General features: G+C 41.4%; 1 protein-coding gene and 2 pseudogenes across 1 annotated transcript; 1 reads left to right on the top strand and 2 right to left on the bottom strand.

Annotated features, from left to right (window-relative positions):
- The first annotated feature begins 2,081 nt into the window (after positions 1-2,081).
- Positions 2,082-4,216, top strand: LOC123133139 (receptor kinase-like protein Xa21; annotated as a pseudogene).
- A 7,217-nt stretch (positions 4,217-11,433) lies between these two features.
- Positions 11,434-19,639, bottom strand: LOC123138611 (uncharacterized; annotated as a pseudogene).
- LOC123135402 (uncharacterized) lies at positions 16,023-18,846 on the bottom strand. The gene is made up of 2 exons (XM_044554469.1): positions 16,773-18,846; positions 16,023-16,476 (listed from the first exon to the last, which is right to left on the bottom strand). The coding sequence occupies exons 1-2, from the start codon at positions 17,896-17,898 to the stop codon at positions 16,439-16,441; spliced, it is 1,164 nt and encodes a 387-aa protein (XP_044410404.1). The 5' UTR covers positions 17,899-18,846; the 3' UTR covers positions 16,023-16,438.
- Positions 19,640-22,926: the final 3,287 nt, after the last annotated feature.

Below are 22,926 nucleotides of genomic sequence, written 5' to 3'. Positions count from 1 at the left end.
GCTGGAGCGACCGTTACCTTATCTTTGTTGTGCGTGGTTGAAAAAGACAGCTGCAAATGTAGATTTTTCGTTCCTATTGGAATGGTAAATTAACCTGCACGGCACGGCATCTCCATGTTCTATAGTTGTCAGTCGAATACATACAAGTCTCTAGTTGGCCTGCTCTAACATATACTCTATCCAGGAAACACAGAGAAACTAGTCATGTCCACACAATACATTCTGAAAGCCAGTCACAACTGAGAACGAGAATCTTGGACCAGTGAGCCATTCCACGCTGAGACATGTGGTAGTGCACTGGTGTGGAAGATCTCTGTCCAATTCCTGCTGAAAAATATCGAGTAGAACAAGCCAGGATGATCTTGTCCAGCTCAGGCAGCGACAGCAGTTGCGGATTAGGAGATAAAAACTGGAACGCGCGGTAATGGACAAGATTTACAGACTCGAGGAGGTCTTCGCTCCATCTGTGGTCACGCTTAAGATGACTTTCAGATGTGTGGATGTGATAACACTGTAAACGTGCTCTTAAACCGACGGGACCTCAGCCAGATGAGCATCCCACATTCCAACTCAAACTTCTTGGAAGAAAGGCTGCTGTGCTGTTTCGGGCGATCTGGCTGAGAAGAGGTGTCCTACTATGTCCTCCTGATCGGTACTGCTTAACATCCATTTTGGCTTTTATACGTCTTGCTGTCCCCTTTGTCTTTATTGTCTTTGTGCTCTAATAACTTGTGTGGCTATCAGCAGACGCACTTAGATGGGTTCTAAACTTTTTTCTCTAATCGGATCGTAAACTTTCATTGTTCATCGGAGTAAGTTAAGATAATTTATCTCCGCCAGAGTGTCCAATCTTTCTTTACTTTGCAGGTACCCAAGGCCGCCTTACGTCTGCCAATCAAATGGTGAAAATGGCCATCCTTCTACTACTGTCATTGCTGCTCATTTCGTATGGACCTGGCAACACCTGATGCTCGATGGTCCCCGGTAACACCACGGACATGATCTCGTTGCTAGATTTCAAACGGACCATCATCAATGATCCAAGGCAAGCCTTGAGCTCTTGGAATACAAGCATCCCCCATTGCCAGTGGGAGGGTGTCAACTGCAGCCTGGCACACCCAGGGCGAGTCACGGTGCTCAACCTGACCGGCCAAAATTTGCATGGCCAAATTGCTCCCTCTCTTGGAAATTTAACCTTCCTTAGAAGTCTTGACCTCCGCTCAAACCGCTTCTTTGGTCAGTTGCCCACTCTTAACCACCTATGTAGGCTGCAGTTTCTTCTCCTCGGAGAAAACACGCTGCAGGGATTCGATCCTGATGCACATGCAAATTGCTCCAACTTGGAGCACCTAGACCTTTCTTCAAACTCGCTAATGGGTTCGATCCCCCATAAAATTGGTTTACTCTTCAGCCTTATGGGTTTGAGCCTCGCTGGAAATAATTTCGCCGGCGTTATCCCATCAAGCCTGCGAAACATCACCCTTCTACATGAAATCAACCTAGCATTCAATCAACTCGAAGGGAGCATTCCTGAAGAGCTTGAACAATTATCAAATCTAGTACTGCTGAAACTAGGTGGCAATAGTCTTACCGGTAGAATACCAGCAACAATTTTAAATCATTCTACTCTTCAAATTTTTTAGTCTGCATTCAAATTTTCTACGCATGGAGTTGCCATCTAACATTGGCGATACTCTTCCTAACCTCTCTGAAATTTACTTGTACAGTAACATGTTTCAAGGTCAAATCCCAGACTCCCTAGGTAATGTTCAGTACCTCCAAATTATAGATTTCTCATTCAACAATTTCAGTGGCCAAGTGCCTAGTTCCCTGGGGAGGCTTATTAAGCTGGATACTTTAAAACTCGAGAGCAACGGGCTTGAAGCAAATGACAGCAAAAGCTGGGAATTCTTAGACGCATTGAGCAATTGTAGATCTCTGAGATTGCTCTCGTTATATGATAATCAGCTGCAAGGAGCCATACCCAACTCAATCGGAAATCTGACGCCAGATCTTGTGGCTTTAGGATTAGATAAAAATAACTTATCGGGTACAAGATCTGGCATCAGATTTAGTCCTGACACTGGCTCAAAACATAGGTAACCTCGCTGGCTTAACTATGCTGACACTGGCTCAAAACAATTTATCCGGTCAAGTTGGATCATGGATTGGGAAGTTAATGAACCTGGAGGCGTTAAGCCTTTCAGACAATAACTTTGCTGGGCCGATTCCATCCTCCATTGGTGGGCTTACTCAGATGACGAAGCTCTTCCTGTATGGAAATAAATTTGAAGGCCCCATACCAGCCAGTTTAGGAAACCTTCCATTTCTATCAGTATTGAATCTTAGTCGGAACAATCTAAATGGGCATATTCCTAAAGAGTTATTTAGTCCTGTCTCCACATTGACCACATGTATAGTATCGTACAATAATTTCGAAGGTCCAATTCCTCCCGATGTTAGCAATCTTAAGCAACTTGTCAACCTACAAACTTCGTCGAACAAACTTACCGGGGAAATCCCTGGCACTTTGAGCGAATGTAAAGAGTTGCAGATCCTCCTAATGGATGGCAATTTTCTCACTGGAAACATTCCCAAGTCCTTAAGTAGTCTGAAAAGCTTGAGCGTGCTCAATCTTTCCCATAATATTTTGTCAGGATTCATCCCTATAGAACTCAGTAGTCTGGCGTTCCTTACCCAACTCGATCTCTCTAATAATGGTCTACAAGGTGAAATACCAAGAGAAGGAGTATTTGGAAATGTTACGGCCGTCTCACTTGGTGGCAATTGGGGACTATGTGGAGGTATCCTGGGCCTACATATGCCCTTATGTCATGGTGTTTCTCGAAGATCAAAAACAGAGTACTATTTGGTCAGAGCGTTGATTCCAATACTTGGTTTCATGTCACTAGTGATGTTGACGTACCTTGTGACCATGAAGAAGACAACAGGAGGTACATACAAATTTGTACTTTCTTTTGGTAGGCAATTCCCTAGAGTTACCTACAAGGATCTAAATCGAGCAACAGGGAGCTTCTCAGAAGCAAACCTCCTGGGAAGAGGAAGCTATGGTTTAGTGTACAGAGGAAAGTTAACTCAAGCTAAAATACAAGTTGCTATTAAGGTTTTTGATCTTAATATAGCATGGGCAGATAAAAGTTTTGTGACGGAATGCGAGGTTTTGAGAAGCATTCGACATCGGAACCTTGTACCAATCCTAACTGCATGTTCGACGATAAATAATAGTGGGGATGCTTTCAAGGCTCTAATTTATGAATTCATGCCTAATGGGAGTTTGGACACATGGCTGCATACAGAATTTCTGGTAGTTCTTTGAATTTTTTTAGCTTAGCTCAAAGAGCAAGCATAGCTGTTGGCATAGCTGATGCACTGGCTTATTTACACCATGACTGTGAAAGGCAGATTATACACTGTGATTTGAAGCCAACTAATATCCTTCTTGGTGATGATATGAATGCCTATTTGGGAGACTTCGGCATTGCAAGCCTAGTTGGACATTCAAGTTCAAATACCTCGGTGGGACTGAAGGGAACACTAGGGTACATTGCTCCTGGTATAGTAATTCTCATAGCTCCTTTTCTGTAGGGCCATCTGTTATTTGCACTAACATTGAATGACATACTGTACTCATTACTGCAATTTTGTATATTTGTAGAGTATGCTCAAAGTGGTCAGGCGTCAATCCGTGGAGATGTTTACAGCTTTGGAATAGTACTCCTAGAGATGTTGATTGGCAGAAGACCAACAGATCCTTTGTTTGAGAATGACCTTAGCATGGTTAACTTTGTGGAAAGGAACTACCCAGAACAGGTACTACAAATCATTGATGCTCGTCTTGATGGAGAATGCAAGGGATATATCCAAGAAAACACTGGAACAGAAAATGCGGCATACAAATGTCACTCATGCAAGTCGCTCTTTCTTGTACGCGCCTGATACCAAGGGAACGGATGAACATAAGAGAAGTAGCCGCTAAGCTGCAATCAATCAGAACTTCATACGTTAGAGCAACCAACCAAGAGCAAGTCATACTTCACTAGAGTGGTTTACAATGGGTAATTATCTCCTGTTATAGTAGTTGAGTTTGTCCCTGATATTTGTAGTAGGAATAAATAATCAATGAGGATAAATTAGGCGTGAGTACACCCTTGTTATGCATCTTATTTACCATCTTCAAATCTGCAGTGGAGGGATGGCTGGGCAGCAGCTTGCCGACGAGTTGGAGGAAGGGCTTGATCCGGCCGGATCTGGCCCCAAGGGCTCGTTCGTGGGCTAATCAAGAAGAAGGTCGGGCTGGGCGCATCTGCGTTGAGCGGTCCCGGCGCGTGTGCCCCTCGGTGGCGTCCTGGCCAGGTGCAACAATCTGTGGGGTGGCTGCCTGTGTGCGTGTGCTTTCAGCGGCATGTGGTGCGACAGCAAGTGGCAGTGGTTGTGGAGGTTCAGTATGGTGGCCTGGGGAGAAGGTGGTCAGATCCGGCAGGATTTGGCTGTGGCGGCTCGATGGTGGACTTTCTGATGCGTGTCGTGTGGGGCTCGAGAGATTGACCCGGGCGAAAGCTTTGTCTCATGCGTATCCGCAGTTTGATTCAGCATGTGGGCATCGCTGAGGTACTTTTTGCCTCCGTTTCGGAAAAAAAGCATCCAGCTATGGTAGGTGATTCCGTAGAATGATTACTTTGGCTAAATCTTGTGCTGGCACCAGACGCCATGTTTCCCGAACTTGTTCTACTGTATCACTGTTTTCTGAACTACCAATTGGATGTATAGAAGTACGAAACATCTTGTATATATAAGAGCTGAATCAAGGCTTGCCTTGTTATCATCTTGTCCTGAAATATTTTCACAAACACATCAAGTCTGAAATTTAATATTTTCTAAGTGTAATTTTCTGGTGGGCTTATGGGTTAGTTTCCTACCTTTGAATTGTGCACCTCAAGTGATGATGTAAGAGAATGCAATACCTGAGTTTTTCATTCCTGTTATGTTAAAGCATGTCGTTGCTTACTTCAATTTTTAGCGGATCGTATGATTTACTAGGGTAAGGTTGAGCTTATGCATGATTCCTGATTCAAATATATTACTGCCAGTTTTCTTTTCTTGTGTAACGAATATATACAAGGAAAACATGTGGTAGTGCACTAGTGTGGAAGATCTCTCAACGATTGCTGCTGAAATGTCTGGAGTAGAAACAAGGCATAGCGATCTTTTCCAGCTAGGCAGCGACGGCTGTGGTACCTTAGGAGATAAAAGATGGAACCCGTGGTAACTGACAAGGTTGGCGGGCTCGAGGAGGTCTTTGCTCCATTTGTGGTCAAGGTTAAGATAAGGCATGAGATTTTCAGACGTGTCACGTGTAGATGTGATGAGCTGTAAAACTGTTCTTAAACCCGTGGGACCTCATCCAGCTGAGCATCCAATGTTCCAGCTCAACTTCTTGCAAGAAAGGGGGCTGTTTGGTGCAATCTGGCTGAGAAGAGGTGCCCTACTCTGCCCTCCTGATCGGTACTGCTTAACGTACATTTTTAGCTTTTATATATCTTGTTGTTGGCTTCATCTTTATTGTCTTTTTGCTCTAATAACTATCAGCAGACGCAGTTAAATGGGTTCTGAACTTTTTTCCTTGATTGGGTTGTAAACTTTCATTGTTCATTGGAGTAAGTTAAGATAATTTATCTCCACCAGTGTTCATTCTTTTTTTACTTTGCAGGTAACCAGGGCCACCTTATGTCTGCGGATGTCTACTACGCAACCTTCTTCTTGTAAACGTTGTTGGGCCTCCAACTTTAGAGGTTTATAGGACAGTAGCAAATTTCCTTCAAATGGATGACCTAAGGTTTATCAATCCGTGGGAGGCATAGGATGAAGATGGTCTCTCTCAAACAACCCTGCAACCAAATAATAAAGAGTCTCTTGTGTCCCCAACACACCCAATACAATGGTAAATTGTATAGGTCACTAGTTCGGCGAAGAGATGGTGATACAAGTGCAATATAGATGATAGATATGAGTATTTGTAATCTGAAATTATAAAAATAGCAAGGTAACTAATGATAAAAGTGAGTAAAAACGGTATTGCAATGCTTTGAAACAAGGCCTAGGGTTCATACTTTCACTAGTGCAAATTCTCTCAACAATAATAACATAATTGGATCATATAAATATCCCTCAACATGCAACAAGGAGTCACTCCAACGTCACTAATAGCGAAGAACAAACGAAGAGATTATTGTAGGGTATAAAACCACCTCAGAGTTATCCTTTCTGATTGATCTATTCAAGAGTCCGTAGTAAAATAACACGAAGCTATTCTTTTCGTTCGATCTATCATAGAGTTCGTACTAGAATAACACCTTAAGACACAAATCAACCAAAACCCTAATGTCACCTAGATACTCCAATGTCACCTCAAGTATCCGTGGGTATAATTATACGATATGCATCACACAATCTCCGATTCATCTATTCAACCAACACAAAGAACTTCAAAGAGTGCCACAAAGATTCTACCGGAGAGTCAAGACGAAAACGTGTGCCAACCCCTATGCATAAGTTCACGAGGTCACAGAACTCGCAAGTTGATCACCAAAACATACATCAAGTGGATCACGTGATATTTCATTGTCACCACAGATAAGCACATGCAGGACATACATCAAGTGTTCTCAAATCCTTAAAGACTTAATCCGATAAGATAACTTCAAAGGGAAAACTCAATCCATCACAAGAGAGTAGAGGGGGAGAAACATCATAATATCCAACTATAATAGCAAAGCTCGCGATACATCAAGATCGTACCACCTCAAGAACACAAGAGAGAGAGAGAGATAGAGAGAGAGAGAGATCAAACACATAGCTACTGGTACACACCCTTAGCCCCGAGGGTGAACTACTCCCTCCTCGTCATGGAGAGCGTCGGGATGATGAATATGGCCACCGGTGATGGATTCCCCCTCCGGCAGGGTGCCGGAACAGGGTCCCGATTGGTTTTTGGTGGCTACAGAGGCTTGCGGCGGTGGAACTCCCGATCTATTGTGCTCCCCGATGTTTTCAGGGTATATGAGTATATATAGGCGAAAGAAATCGGTCAGGGGAGCCACGAGGGGCCCATGAGGATGGGGGCTGCGCCCAGGGGGGTAGGGCGCGCCCTGGACCCTCGTGGCAACCTCGTTGCTTCCCTGACGTCTACTCCAAGTCTTCTGGATTGTGTTTGTTCCAAAAATAACTCTCCCGAAGGTTTCATTCCGTTTGGACTCTGTCTGATATTCCTTTTCTGCGAAACACTGAAATAGGCAAAAAAAACAACAATTTGGATTGAGCCTCCGGTTAATAGGTTAGTCCCAAAAATAATATAAAAGTATATAGTAATCCCATTAAACATCCAAAACGGATAATATAATAGCATGGTACAATAAGAAAATTATAGATACGTTGGAGACGTATCAAGCATCCCCAAACTTAATTCCTGCCCGTCCTCGAGTACGTAAATGATAAAAACAGAATTTTTGATGTAGAATGCTACCTAGCATAATTCTCAATGTAATTTTCTTTATTGTGGCATGAATGCTCATATCCAAAAGATTCAAGATAAAAGTTCATTATTGACATAAAAATAGTAATACTCCAAGCATACTAACAAAGTAATCATGTCTTATCAGAATAACATAGCCAAAGAAAGCTTATCCCTACAAAATCATATAGTTAGGCCCCATGCTTCATTTTCGTCACACAAAATATTCCCATCATGCACAACCCCGGTTTCAGCCAAGCAATTGGTTCATACTTTTTAACGCGCTTCAGCTTTTTCAACCCTCACGCAATACATGAGCATAAGCCATGGATATGGCACTATGGGTGGAGTAGAGTATGATGATAGGGATTGTGTGAGAAGACAAAAAAGGAGAAAGTCTCACATTGACGCGGCTAATCAATAGGCTATGGAGATGCCCATCAATTGATGTATCAATTCATGTCGTATATATCTTATGTATGATTGTCGATGCATATATATCACCATGAAATATTCCTTCTATGTGACCAGTGAATAATTATAATTAAAGTGGGTAATTTGTTTTTGCGTGTCTGTCCTATTATGATCAGAGATTTTTTTAATTGGATTGCAAAAAGTATAACGGAAACATGCATGTCTAGGATATTATGTCATTTAACATCTATCCTTGGAGCTTTGCAAAAGAAAGTTTGTAGGCACAAATCCAGTACTTCGACGTTAGAGGAAAATAGTTTTTTGCCTACCATTACACTTGCCTTTGCTATTCCTTTAAAATCTCGACCCTTAATTTCACGATCTTGATCTTTGCTCAGTTATCCTTGAAAACAGAATGAAGAAGAATGATACTGGGAAGCTTTTGGATGGTATCCACATCCTCGGTGATGTGGGTGGCATCACGACAGAGAGGTATTTAGCTGCATTTCCTTGAGTGACTGATATGAGTTTTAATGCCCTTATTATAACTTGTACTAGATTAATTAACTAGAAATTATGATGATATGTAACTGGTGTGTGTACTCCTATGTATCCTGCAGCGTGATTGCTGTTTGTGACCGAGACCTTTGTCTTTGGGTGTTTAGAAGAGAAGACTCCCTTTATATGTTGAATGGTTCCACTGCTTGCTACATCTAGGATTTGGAAATTTATGTTCCTTTTTCAGCAATCACCATCGCAAGAATCAATTTCAGTTAGTGATGTGCAGGTCTATTTTAATACAACAGAGAAAATAATCATTTATTTTCAGCCACTCTGTCTACTCGACATTGACGACTATGGTTGGATAATGTAGAATGTGCTTGTGCTGGTTCAGTAAATAGTTGATAAGCTCTAGGAAATGTATGAACAAGCATCACTGAAAGCATAATATATTAGTGCCGAAGAAGAGGGGCGCATGCCGCGCCCGTGATTGCTCCCGTCTACTTTTTGCTGAAATAAGCAAGAAAACAACATGTATTATGCGAAAAAATAAAATGAAAAGGAGAACACGATTTCTATCTTTACCCCATGATCTGTGTAGGCACGTAACAAACATTAAATGATTTAAAATTTTAAGTAAACCAGTTGGCCTATTAATATTTTTTCATAAGCACATATTTTCCCATTTTGTAACTAAAAAAATATATATATTTGGATTCATTCTCATATGGCCTATTTGATCAACAGTGAGATCAAATGGGATTGTTACCAATGTATAAACCCTATCGTAGGTCCTATTACTTTGAGAAATTTTGGCGACTAAGGAATACCTGTTTCTACAATAGTTTTTTGAGAAAGCATTTCTCTCCATGGATGATCCACTGTCTTGTATTTTTCCCTTTCTTTTTGAATCGGTCAAAGAAATAGAATAGGGACTGAAGTGAAGAGTTTCGTCAAGTGATGGTTTTTATTTTCATATTGCCACTTCTTGTTGGCTTCTTATAGACTAGCATGATGGAGCGCGTCGTAGAAATGGTATCAGTGACCGCATTGTAGTTGAAGCCTCGATCTGGTTGGCCACAAGGAGGAAAAAGCGAGGTAGACGACTGCAACGACATCGGCTATTCTCCTTGTGTAGGTGAACGCACCGAGGGATAAGGAGTCTCAGTATTTTTCTAGATTTTTTTTTTGAATTTTGTCCGGATTATTGTTCACGTGTATGCATAGTACTAATTTACTGTTTTTGTATTTCTGTTTATGGTTTGGGTTGGTTAATGTTTCCGAGTTATTCAGGTATTGTTCCGTGTCGCTAGTTTTACAGTTCTTGTTTGAGGGAGGAGTCTCAATTTTTTTATTTGGAATTTCTTCTGGATTAATGTTCATGTTAATGCATAGTTCTATTTTTTTTATTCCAGTTTAATTGGGTGTATTGCTCTGGTTTACAATTCGGTAACTGTTTTGGTATATGGGTTGGGTGGGTTAATGTTTTCCGTTTGTTCAGGTGTTGTTCGCCTTCACTCGTTTTACTGTTTCGTTGTTTCCGTTTATTTGGGCTATTGTTTCGGTTAGCAGTTGTGGGTTTATTCAGATATTGTTCTTTTTTTGTTCCGGTAATTGTTGGTGTACTATTCACTGATGTCATGGTGTAAAAAGGAGAGTAATCGCAAGAATTTATTTTTCCCACTGAGGTTACTGTTCATGCAAACATACTCTGTTGGTATACTGTTTTGTGCCTCGGCAGAACCAGCACCGGAAATGATCGAAATATGATCGAGGGAGCTATGCATTGGCACAACGATTAAGAGAAATGTTGTGTAGAAAAATCCTTTTTTTACAGTATGTGTATTTTTTCTAACAAAATATAGTTCACACGGGGTATTGTTCATGCACGGTCACTGCTCACATGCAGGACACTATTCATTGTGGCCAGGTAAAATTGAACAGTATAAATAAAAATAAAAGTAGAGAGAGGAGAAAAACCAAAGCCTTCCCGCTTTAGTATATGTACTGACTATACTAAGTGTAATAGAAGGACGTTCTTTTAACTCAATGCCTCAGTGGTAAATTTATATACCAAACCTCTTGTTTCACGACTTTAGCTACAAATTTCAGCTGTCATCTTGTCTAACCGAATCTTCAAAAAGAACGAAATACAAAAACCGAACGCCCACACTTCATTTCAAATGGGGTGCCACTGCCAAAATTGGTTGCACATGTGCCCTCGTACTGTATCCTGCTGATGTTGTCCTCCTCAAGAAGTGCTTGATGTTCAATCTTGCAGCCATATGAAACTTGGCTCAGTCCTAATGTGACGATTCTTAAATCAATACAGATGGATAATCCCTCGCATTGTTATTTCATTTCGTTGTGCTTGATGGCTTTTAGGTTCCCTCCGGCCGACCCTCACTGAAAGCTTAAAAGTATAGCAGGCTCACAAAACATTCGTTTACAGATTAAGAACCATCAACGCAGAAGGAGCGAGTGCCAGAAAAACTAAACCATCCAAGTTCATCATGACTCACAAGTACAATCCAATATAACAGTTACATGCATTAGAATTTAGAACACAGCTCTTATTACAAGCCTACTGGAGAGAAAAGAACACATTCTAGCGCAAGCTCCTAAATGCTTTGGCACCTTTATTTATTTCAGACGATAGTAGTAGTGTGAAAAAACATCACCCGATTTGAATTAGCTATTTGGTCACACACTTAAGTTGTTGTCGCCTTGCAGTTTATCCTGCCCCAAGTAACAGCCACAAAACATATGTCTTTTCATACGACTTGTCAAAGAGGCGGAAATAGGCAACTCTCCACACTTTCTTGAACAGTAGGGTGCAAAACACGACCCAGAGGCTAGCCACAACACCCGGTTCCCCTTGGTGAGCTTCTCTATTGCGACGTGAGCGAACGGAGATGAGGGGAAGTGAACTGTACGCGTGGATGATTGAGAGGCCAACTCTAATACTACGTAAAACTGTACGCGTGGAAGTGTATGCCTCTTGGCAGGGACACGTTCATGTTAAATAGATGAAAGAGTTACAGAGGTAGGTGGTTAGTAGGATTGATCCTCACAGCAAGCTATACAACAGACTCTACAGAGGATAAGGATCAATCCTAACTAACCTGGTACATGACATGTGAACAACTGAACAAGCCTATCGTTTAACATATGCACCCTCATTTATTCATAAACATGAGGAGTAGGGTGAAAAAACATCACCAGATTTGCATTATTTTTTTGAGCACCGCACTCAAGTTGTTGTCTCCTTGTGGTTTATCCTGCCCCAGGTAACAACCAGAAACACATATGCCTTGTCATACAACTTGTCGAAGAGGCGAAAATAGGCAACTCTCCACACTTTCTTGAACAGTAGTGTACAAAACACGACCCAGAGGCCAGCCACAAACCCAGACCCAAGTCCAAAGTAAAAGAGCAACACAGGCTCAGAAACCTTCTCGATTTTCTGTTGATTGTCATGCTCTAGTGCATTATTTCCTGAGCAATTCCTTTCAAGAGGAGGGCCACACAGACCAATGTTGCCCATGTATATGGACGGGTTCTCCAAGTAGAGGGTATCAAGTTGGCGTCCCGATGGAATTCTTCCTGTAAGATTGTTATATGACAGGTCTAAGGAGCTTAAATAAGTCAAATCTGACAAGCTTGTTGGGATTTCACCAGAAAAGTTGTTCCGTGAGAGGTCCAGCGATTCAAGTGATTTCATAGCTCCAATCTTCCCAGGAATTTTTCCACTCAATTGGTTGAATCAAAAGTTCAGATTCAACAACCCATTGAGAGAGGTTATGCCATCTGGAATTTCACCTGTTAGGTAGTTGAGTGACAGGTCCATACCGACCACATAAAAAATTCCAGTACCATATTTGAGTTCTTGGTGCTTCATCACAATAGGCCAAACTTCTCTAAATTTGCCCACTTGTTCAGTGTACCATATAGACATGTCGAGGCCAGGTTTCCTTGGATGTTTTTGGGTCATTGCAGTTAAATTTGACAAAGACCATGGTATAACACCAGATATACTATTTCCCGCTAAACTCAGTTGGCGGAGGCGCTTAAGATTTGTGATAGTCACTGGAATATCTCCACACAAGAAGTTGTGACTTAGCTGCAGAAAGCGCAAATATACTAAGTCTCCGATCCATGATGGCAATGTTCCGTGGAAATTATTCACTGAAAGATCAATGAATGCCAAACTTGAGTAGTTTTTCAATGATGATGGGAACTTGCCAGAAAACTTATTGTGACTTAACAGGAGGAAAACCAAGTTAGGCTTCTGTGAACACTGAGGAAGCTCTCCCTCTAGAAGGTTGTGTGATAAATCCAAGACAAGTAGGTTCCTCAACGTACAAATTGATTCAGGAATATGCCCAGAGAAATTAGCTCCAAGCTCTACTGGAAGATGCCCCGAGAAAGAGTTGTGTGATAAATCCAGGTGTTTTATGTTCTTTAGAGTAACCAGGTGTTCCTCTGTGATCACACCATCTAGATTATTGTAGCTAAGGTCGAGTCCAGTCAAATTACCAAGCGGACTGATCTTAGATGGGAAGTGTCCAGTGAGATGGTTCTTAGAAAGAGAAAGGTACCTCAAACTAGTGCAATTTCCCAACAAGTGCGGTATAACTCCAGCAATTTTGTTGTCAGAAAGGTCAAGGTCTTCTAATGTAGTGCAACTTGTTGTCCCTAGCAGTATAGGTTCTGTAAGATGGTTGCTTGAAAGAGAAAGATACTCCAAACTAGTGTTTCCCCACCATGGTGATATATCTCCGGTAAGAAGGTTGTTAGAAACAGTATGTAGGGATTAGTGAACACTAACTAGGGGATAGCAAGACTCCATGGTTCGTGTGCTCAGGATTTGGATAGGAGCGTACTGGAGAGTTCTCTCCGTTTCCTTTCCTTTTTTTATATAATCAAGAGTACACCATTTTACACTTTAGACCCTCTGACAACAAGCTATTTATACTTGAGTACAAGATATAACTCAACACTCCCCCTCAAGATGGGGCAAATACATCAAATAACCCCATCTTGCAACAAAGACTTGAGAATTGCCTATCTGGTAACCCTTTAGTTAAAATATCTGCTACTTGGTTAGAAGAACTCACATAGGGCATGCAGATGACTCCTTGGTCCAGCTTTTCTTTAATGAAGTGTCGATCAATCTCAATGTGTTTTGTTCGACTGTGTTGTACTGGATTGTGCGCAATATCAATAGCTGCCTTGTTATCACAGTACAGCATTAAGGGTTTCGACCGAAACAAGCCCAGTTCCATTAATAAGATCCTTAACCACAAAATTTCACATATTCCATGTGCCATGGATCTGAATTCTGCTTCTGCTGTAGACCTGGCAACCACACTCTGTTTCTTGCTACGCCATGTAACAAGATTTCCTCCAACAAAGGTACAATAGCCAGATGTTGATCTTCTATCATCTAATGAGCCTGCCCAATCTGCATCTGTATAACATTCTATCTATAAATTGCCATGGGAAGAATATAACAAACCTTTACCAGGACACCCTTTAAGATAGCGAATAATCCGATTTACTGCATCCATATGATGGGTTCGAGGATCATGCATAAATTGGCTAACAACACTTACAGCGAAAGCAATATCAGGGCGAGTATGTGATAGATAGATCAAGCGCCCAACAAGTCTTTGGTATTGTTCCCGGTCTACGGGTGAGCCTCCCTCTTTAACAAGGCGACAACCATGTTCAATTGGTGTAGAAGCTGGACGACACCCCTTCATTCCAGTTTCTGATAGGAGATCCAAGATATATTTTCTCTGAGAAAGATAGATACCTTTTGAACTCCTAGAGACTTCCATTCCAAGAAAATATTTTAATTGACCCAAGTCTTTAACTTCAAACTCTTGTGCCAGTTGCAACTTCAATCTCTTTATTTCCTCCTCATCATCTCCTGAAATAACAATATCATCAACATAGACTATCAATATAGCCAGTTTGCTTGCATTACGTTTGTAAAACAGAGTATGATCGGCATTACTCTGTTTATAACCCATTAGTAGTACCGCCCGTCGAAAACGATCAAACCATGCCCGAGGTGATTGTTTTAAGCCATATAATGATCGATGCAGCCTAAGTACTTTGCCCTCAGTTTGTGCAGTGCCAAAACCTGGAGGTATATGCATGTAAATCTCCTCTTGGAGGTCTCCATGAAGAAAAGCATTTTTTACATCTAGTTGATGTAAGTCCCAGTCAAGATTAGATGCACATGATATCAAAGTTCGTATTGTATTCATTTTGGCAACTGGAGCGAAAGTCTCTTCGTAGTCTATCCCATATGTCTGAGTATACCCTTTTGCTACTAAACGAGCCTTGTACCTCTCAACCTTACCCTCAGGATTATGCTTAATGGTGTATACCCACTTGCACCCCACGGGTTCTTTACCAGATGGTAAGTTCACGAGTTCCCATGTATTGTTCTTCTCCAAGGCTGCCATCTCCTCTAGCATGGCTGTCTTCCACCTAGAATCCTTTATAGCATCCTTCCAATCTCTTGGAATAGAGGTGGAGTCTAAAGAAGCAATAAATCCTTGGAATGTTGGGCTACATTTTTCATAAGAAATAAATTTGGCAATATCATGCTTATAGACAACACAATCCTTAAGGCGCGCTGGAATATCAGTACGTCTTGCAGACTTACGCAATGCAATAGGAGGATCAACTATAGGAGAACTGGGAGCTGCTACAGATTCTACCATACCTTCTCCCTGAGTAGACTCCCTCGGTGAAGAAGAATTTTCTGGGGCATCAGTATGGTCAATATCTTCTCCAGTCCCATCATTAGTTGTTGGCTCAGAAGAAGTGTCAGGCTCAATAACTTGTTGACTGGGAAAAGTGTCACTTACCTCATTTCCATCGTTACTATTAGCATCTTCCTCCCCCTCTGGTTCATTCTCCTACTGAGATATATCAATCATAGGAGTTAGAGCTGGGCTACTGGGAGTAACATCTTTGCTCATATTCTCCCCCTGGCTATCAACACCATGAACAATTTTACCATCTATAGGATAAAATGGCTCATTTTCATGAAATGTGACATCCATGCTAACAAAGAACCTTTTTTCGGTAGGGCTCCAGCACCGGTACCCCTTCTGGGTAGGAGAGTAACCCACAAATATGCATTTAACTGCACGTGGATCAAGCTTCCCTGCTGAATTCCTATAGTCATGAACGAAACAAGTACATCCAAAAACCTTCGGGGGAACAATGAAAGAATTAGCACCACTCAAACACTCAACCGGAGTCTTATGATTTAAAACCCTTGATGGCATACGATTTATTAAATATGCTGCTGTCTTGACAGCTTCACCCCAAAGAAATTTTGGCACATTCATCATAAACATGAGGGATCTAGCAACTTCTAGCAGATGTCTGTTTTTTCGCTCTGCAACCCCATTTTGTTCAGCTGTATTCACACATGTGGTTTGATGTATAATGCCATGTGAAGCTAAGAAATTATCAAAATCCTTGTTAACATACTCAGTTCCATTATCTGAGCGAAATACTTTAACACTAGCATTATACTGGTTGCACACCAGAGTATAAAAGTTTTTAAATGCTGACAAAACATCAGATTTCCGCTTGAGCAAATACAGCCAAGTATATCGACTAGATTCATCAATAAAAGTTACATACCACCGTTCTCCTGATAGAGAGGTTACAACTGCTGGCCCCCAAACATCTGAATGAACTACTTCAAAAGGTACATTACTCCTCTCACTGTTGCTAGGATAATTAGTTCTCGTATGTTTTGCTAGTTCACATACATCACATACGAGTTGCTCTTTGCAACAGGAGGCCAAAAGTGAGGGAAACATGCGGCCTAGTGACTGAAACGATAGGTGCCCAAGTCTATAATGTAGTAATAACAACTCATCTGTAGCGGAGACACATTTCACACCAAGTGCAAGTGAAGTCGATGCGTTGTCGAGGTAGTAGAGGCCGTCATATTCAGTTCCAGTCCCAAGAATTCTTCCTGACTTCAAATCCTGGAATACACAAAATTTAGGTTCAAACCATGCTCTGCAATTTAGTGACTTTGTAATAGAGCTGACCGACAACAAATTCACAGGAAAATTAGGAACATGTAAGACAGGGCTTAATGATAGGATTGATGTGCAGTTAACAGATCCACAACCCATTATGGGAGCTGAAGACCCATCAGCAATGCGAACTCTATCTCTCCCAGAATGAGGCAAGTATGATGAAAAATTCTTTGGTGATCCTGTCATATGATTTGTCGCACCTGAATCAATGATCCAGGGCACACGTAAATGGTTCTCACCTTCTGTAGCGCGAGAGCCGACAGCTTCACTAGATCCTTCGGTAGCAACGGCCATCAACTTTGCCTTGAACTCTTCTAGTGCATGAGCAGCGGTTGCAGGTAACTCTTTTGTCGATGATGTAAGATGAGCTCGGTCCTGCTTCTTCTCAAAGTTGTTACCGCTGCCGTTGAACCTGCTTGTTTGTCTTTGCTTCCATCCCGGAGGATAACCAACCAACTCGAAACAATTCTTCTTCACATGGCCAGGCATCTTACAATGATCACACACAACTTTGTTTCTCCTTCTGTAGTCAAACTTAGTAGTATTTGCTTGATCACTCCTAGAAGCAACAGAGGTTTGTGCGTGAGTAAGTGCAGCACGATTATCACCATGCATCTGTGGCGTTGCTTCCTGGTTAGCCAAATGAGTTTCTTCTTCAAGGATACTAGCAATAGTTTGATCCAAGGTAGGCCAGTCAGGAGATGCTTGTATCATCTGAGAGCGAAGTTTAAACTCGGGATTCAGGCCTTCCAAAAAACCCTGCACCAACAATGGTTCAAACCATTCTCTGAGGAGAGATAAATCTCTAGGATCATGTGGCTTGAATGGCCGGAAGAACTCCAGATCTCTATAAAGTTTCTTGAGTTCCCCTGCATATTCTGTAACTGATTTTTGATCTTGCCTAAAGTGCCACATCTCATGCAATATTCTGCTAACCTGCATTTTGTTTGATTTACCAGAAAACTGTTTTTCAATGCTTGTCCAGACTTCAGCAGCAGTTTGAAAACTTTCAACTTGTTCCCGAACAGTTTTTTCCATTGAGCCCAGTAGCCAAACCATGACTCGCTTTTGATTCTGCTCCCACTGCTCCTGCACTACATCCGTTGGTTTCTTCTCATCTTCACTTAGGTACTTATGCAGGCCATGAGCTTCCAAAATTAACGAGGCATTGCGAGCCCAACTAAAATAGTCGCCCGGGCCAGTCAATTTAACTGGATTCGGTTCAAGGATAGACTTCTGAATTTCAGTCGAGCTACTAGACTTTACTTGGGCCTGCTCCATCAGCTGAGCAAGCATTCGCTGCATACTTTCACAAAGTTTTTCAACACTTGAATCCACACTCTTATCCTTGCTGTTATCTCCCATGCCTGCTTGCTCCAACAACTGCAACTACTTGAGAATTAACTCGGCAACTCACAGAACTAGGCCCACAAATCAGTAACTCTCAGAGGTCGCAGCAGCTATCAGGACGAACCTCACCAATAACCACAAATCAGTGACTCGTACGCAGTAGAATCACCACAAATAGACACAACTTCAGGTAGTGAACCGCAGAGGATTCAGACCAAACTTGAGGTTGCAACTCACAAGACGAATCCCTGGAGAAAAACAGGGGTATACCTCAGATCCGGAGCGCCGCCTCCCGACCTCCCCGTCGTTCTTCCCCAAAAGAAATCCTCAGATCCGCTGTACTTGAACATGCTGCCGTCAAATGTCGCACACCAAGCTCCGTCCGGACCGCCGTGGTCTGATACCATGTAGGGATTAGTGAACACTAACTAGGGGATAGCAAGACTCCATGGTTCGTGTGCTTAGGATTTGGATAGGAGCGTACTGGAGAATTCTCTCCGTTTCCTTTCCTTTTTTTATATAATCAAGAGTACACCATTTTACACTTTAGACCCTCTGACAACAAGCTATTTATACTTGAGTACAAGATATAACTCAACACGGTAAGGTAATATAATTTGGTGCAGTTCCCTAACATTGGTGGTATAGGTCCAGGAATGCTATTGTAAGAAAGGTCAAGGTGTTGTAATCTAGTGCAACTCTCTATCCCTAGTTGTATAGGTCCACTAAGGTTGTTATTGGAGAGATTAATAGAAGGGCAATTTCCCAACCCTAGCGGTATAGCTCCAATAAGAAGGTTGAAGATCAAGTTGTATTGAACAAGAGAGATTCCCAATGCCTAGCGGTATTGCTCCAGTAATGTTATTGTAAGAAAGGCCCAACCAAGATAAGTTGGTCAAGTGCCCTACGCTGTTTGGCAAAATTCCAACCATATTGTTGCTGCTCAAGCTCAAGCCCTGTAATCTGTTGGACGAACATCAAGGTACTGAAGATTTGTGAGGTTTAGGTGTGTGAGGGACTGGTTTGCACTTGAAAGCGAGCACTCAGAAAGACTGAGCAACTTCAAAGATGGAATCTTATTCACAACAAGAGGCCAATCGGCTATTGAGCTGAGATTGATATAACTCATATGAAGATGCACCAACAGAGGTAGACGGGTTAACCATGAGATGTCTGTTGAGACCATACTCATATTGTTGAAATATATGTAGGATAAATCAAGGTATTCCAGCTTTGACAGGTTTCCTAGCTGAGGAGGCACCATACCGGAGGAAGACGTGTAAGACAGATCAAGATGCCTCAGGTTCTTTAAGGAACCCAAGAACTCTGGAACACGGCCATCAGGGCCACGCAACCCAGTGTGGTGGAGATCAAGGTATTCGAGATGCTCTAGAGAAAGCAAGGAAGGACTTATCTGGCCGACCAAATAGTCTCTTCCGCCAAGATCCAGCTTGACGACATAGCCGGTTGCGTTGTCGCAGGTGATGCCTGCCCATTGGCAGCAATCTTGGCGCTCTTGTCGCCACGACCCGAGGTAGTCGTAGGTATCATTGATGCCTTGCTTGAAGGCCAGAAACGCGTCCCTCTCGCGCCCTACGCAGCTAGGCTGGACCTTGCCTGCGTCGCCGACGAGGAAGAAGCTCCAGGTCGCCGCTGCCATAAGGAGCAAGACGAACTTGGCAGGCGAGCGATCCATGGCGGTGGCAATGGTGTGGTGGTGGTAGTGGTGATCGGCTGTTTCGTGATACAAATGTGTGTGCATATTTTCCCGGTGCAACGTCGGGTGGTGCTCTTATACGAAGGCATAGGCACGTACGTAGAGAGGAGCTGCGGAGGTGTGGATGGATGAGGTACTAGTTTTTCCACGGCAAGTGTTTGGGCTGACGCGAGTCACCAGTCATATTTTCCGGTCAAGATCGAAGTCGTCCTTCATTGGACTCATTTGTGGGGTGCTCCGTGGATGCCATGGCCTGCACGACGGCCGGTGGTCACGTACAGGACGTCCACAATTAAACATGTGGAGTGTGTGAGATTATATACTACCTGTATATACCGTTTGAAATAATAATACTAGTGTGCGGACTGTATTCGGCCAAGTAGCTAGTAACTGGGCAGGAACTGGCCAAAAGAGGGGGGGAAAAGCTGACATAAACTTGCAGTGCAACGACCGGCGATTTAGAATCTGAAGTCGCCGGTCAGTCACCGGGACTTGATGATAGATGCATGTGTGGATGTCGTTTATCGTCTGCCCTGTGGCGTGGCTGCTACTAAAGGTTTTCCTCAAGGAGCCTAGTTCCAAGAGAGAAAATCGACTTTTTTTTTTACAAAAGATCATCATGGCTAGCTTTATTAAGATCAAAACACATTTACATCGTCTACGAGGTTACTAACCACAGAACCATGTGGCTCATCCAATCACCTAAAGGAAGCCTTCTTACAATAATTAAAGTTCGCTAGCACATGACCCGCTTGATTACAAGAACGGTAACAATACTTAAAATGACCTTCCGGATCATGGAACTAATATCCACACACACTCTGCAAAGATTGCTGCAGCCGAATGCCACCATCTTGTTTGCCTATCGCAGTAGTTAGTAACCTCTAAGGAGTCTGATTCCGCCTCCACTCGATTGAACTCAAAAGAATAAGCAAGGGTTAATCCATCTCTCATAGCCATCGCTTGAGAGGTGATCACATCTGTCCCAATTGGGATGAATTTAAATTGAGCCGCCAGAAACGCTCGTACACCTTCATCAGAGAAAAAACAACATCTACATTTAATTTAGTAAAACGAGTGTCCGGTTTAGTCCACTTAACTTCAGAGGCACTAGGTGATCGTGATGATGCATTCTAATGATTGCTAGCAATAGATAAAGGCCGATAGAGACCATCTCCAAGCTGGCAGAACATATTCATTATGAGTGATTTGTCCTGGATCCACCACAGGTACCAACCTCCGACTACAATTAATGATCTGTTTCTCATTAGGAACTGAAAGAATATGCTCAAAAATTGCTGACCCCGACATGTCCACTTGCAGGGCTTGGTCAATGATCTGAATAACCCCTAGGCGAGTCCATAAGCCCCCCGCGTTAGTGCACACCAAAAGCAAGACTGGATGGGCGCCATTTGAACCTAGCTAGCTAGAGCACACGAAAACTGACTCTTAGTCGCAGGAGAGAGCACTTGAACATGAAAAAAAAATCAAAGTAGAAAAGAGGAAGTCAAAAAATGATATCAATGGTAGCCCATAGGACAACAGGCCCGCCGGGCCCATGAAACACCGACACTTATGGACCAGAACTATGCATGGACCAAATAAGAGGCTGCGACTACACATCACCTTTTCTCAAAATAGAAATAGACCATGCATCACACGACACGAGTGTGAGCAACCGTTCACGTCAGGAGCTTAGGGTTCACGAATGGGCTGGCCCAGGTATATACAAGGTAAGTTCATTTTTTTCTCCTTTTTCTCCTTTTTTTTACTTTGTTCCTTTATTCCGTTTTGTTTATTCTGATTTCCTAAAATAGTGCAACTATATTTATTTAAAAATGAACTAAATAAGAAAATAAAATAAAGAATTCTAATATTTTGAGATAATGTAAAACAATTGGCGTCTGAATTTAAAAGATGTTGATAGAATATTAAAAACATGTTGTGACATTTTTAAAATATTTACGTGTTTAAAAATTTTATATGACATTATAAAAATAAAATCATATATTTGAAAGAAAATAAAACATATATAATATAAACGTTTGAAATCTATATGGAAAATGTTGATAGCATATTAGAAAATGTTGTGGCATTTTAAAACTGTTCATGTTCTTAAAAAAATGTACGCACATTAAACTGAAGTTAATAATAGATTTGAAAAATGTTAAAGGTACATAAAATAAATGTTTCAAATGTATAATTCTTTTGATGGCATAAAACAATGTTTTTGAATTTTTTGAATGTTCATACATTTCAAAAAAATATATATGAGGCGTTATAAGAAAGTGTTAATCGTATATTTGGATCTTTTTTAAAATATATAAAATAAATGTGTGAGATGTATATGACAATGTACAATTTTTATGAAAACCATAGACATGAAGCATGTATATGAAAGAAATATTAACAATTCTATTTATAAATTTTAATCATGTATTAAAAAATGTTGAACATGTATAATTTTTTTATGTATCAAAAGAATCAAAAGAAAGACAAAAAGTAAGAAAACATGGAGAAAAAGAATCATTTGGTTTTTGTCCGATTAACTTGCGAAATACTTGACAGCTTGGTTGACTAGTTTTGGTGAATATATAGTGAAGTATCAAGCTATGCCAGATGACTCCATAGATTGGTTATTTTTCTTAAATCCACAAAGAGGTTTTAAGATAAACTTCCACTGTAATTCTGAGGTAAAAACGAAGATGTATGTTTTTTTAGATAGCGAAAGAAAATGAACATGTATGCTACAATAGGGAACTTGATCATATACCAATTACAAACTTATATGTAACAAATACATGGTACATGCAACAAATTTTGAATTTGTAACCATGTTGTCTACCAATATAATAATAACATTACCATATCATTGTCCAACATTTCTAATAGGTACCCACTTTGTCGTATTTAATATTACAAATGCTAGCACGTGCAGATGCACGGGTTGATGACTACTGATAAAAAATCGAAGTAGAAAAGAGGAAGTAAAAAAAAAATGACATCAATGGTAGCCCATAAGACAACAGGCCCGCCAGGCCCATGAAACACCGACACTTATGGACCAAAACTGTGCATGGACCAAATAAGAGGCTGCAACTATACATCACATTTTCTCAAAATAGAAATAGACTATGCATCACACGACGCGAGTGTGAGCAACCCGTTCGCGTCAGGGGCTCAGGGTTCACGAATGGGCCGACCCATGTATATACAAGGTAAGTTTATTTTTTATCCTTATTCTCCTTTTTGACTTTATTCATTTATTCCTTTTTGTTTATTCTGATTTCCTAAAATATTGCAAATATATTTTAATAAATGAAATA

This window comes from Triticum aestivum, chromosome 6B, assembly GCF_018294505.1.
Source record: "Triticum aestivum cultivar Chinese Spring chromosome 6B, IWGSC CS RefSeq v2.1, whole genome shotgun sequence".
NCBI lineage: Eukaryota > Viridiplantae > Streptophyta > Magnoliopsida > Poales > Poaceae > Triticum > Triticum aestivum.
This window is presented reverse-complemented; position numbering and strand designations above follow the sequence as displayed.

Excerpts from the sequence above, each read along its gene's own strand:
- LOC123135402 (XM_044554469.1), bottom strand. The coding sequence starts at position 17,898 with ATGGGAGATAACAGCAAGGATAAGAGTGTGGATTCAAGTGTTGAAAAA. Across the intron at positions 16,477-16,772 it reads CGGCTCTCGCGCTACAGAAG|GATTTGAAGTCAGGAAGAAT; the intron begins GTGAGAACCATT and ends TGTGTATTCCAG.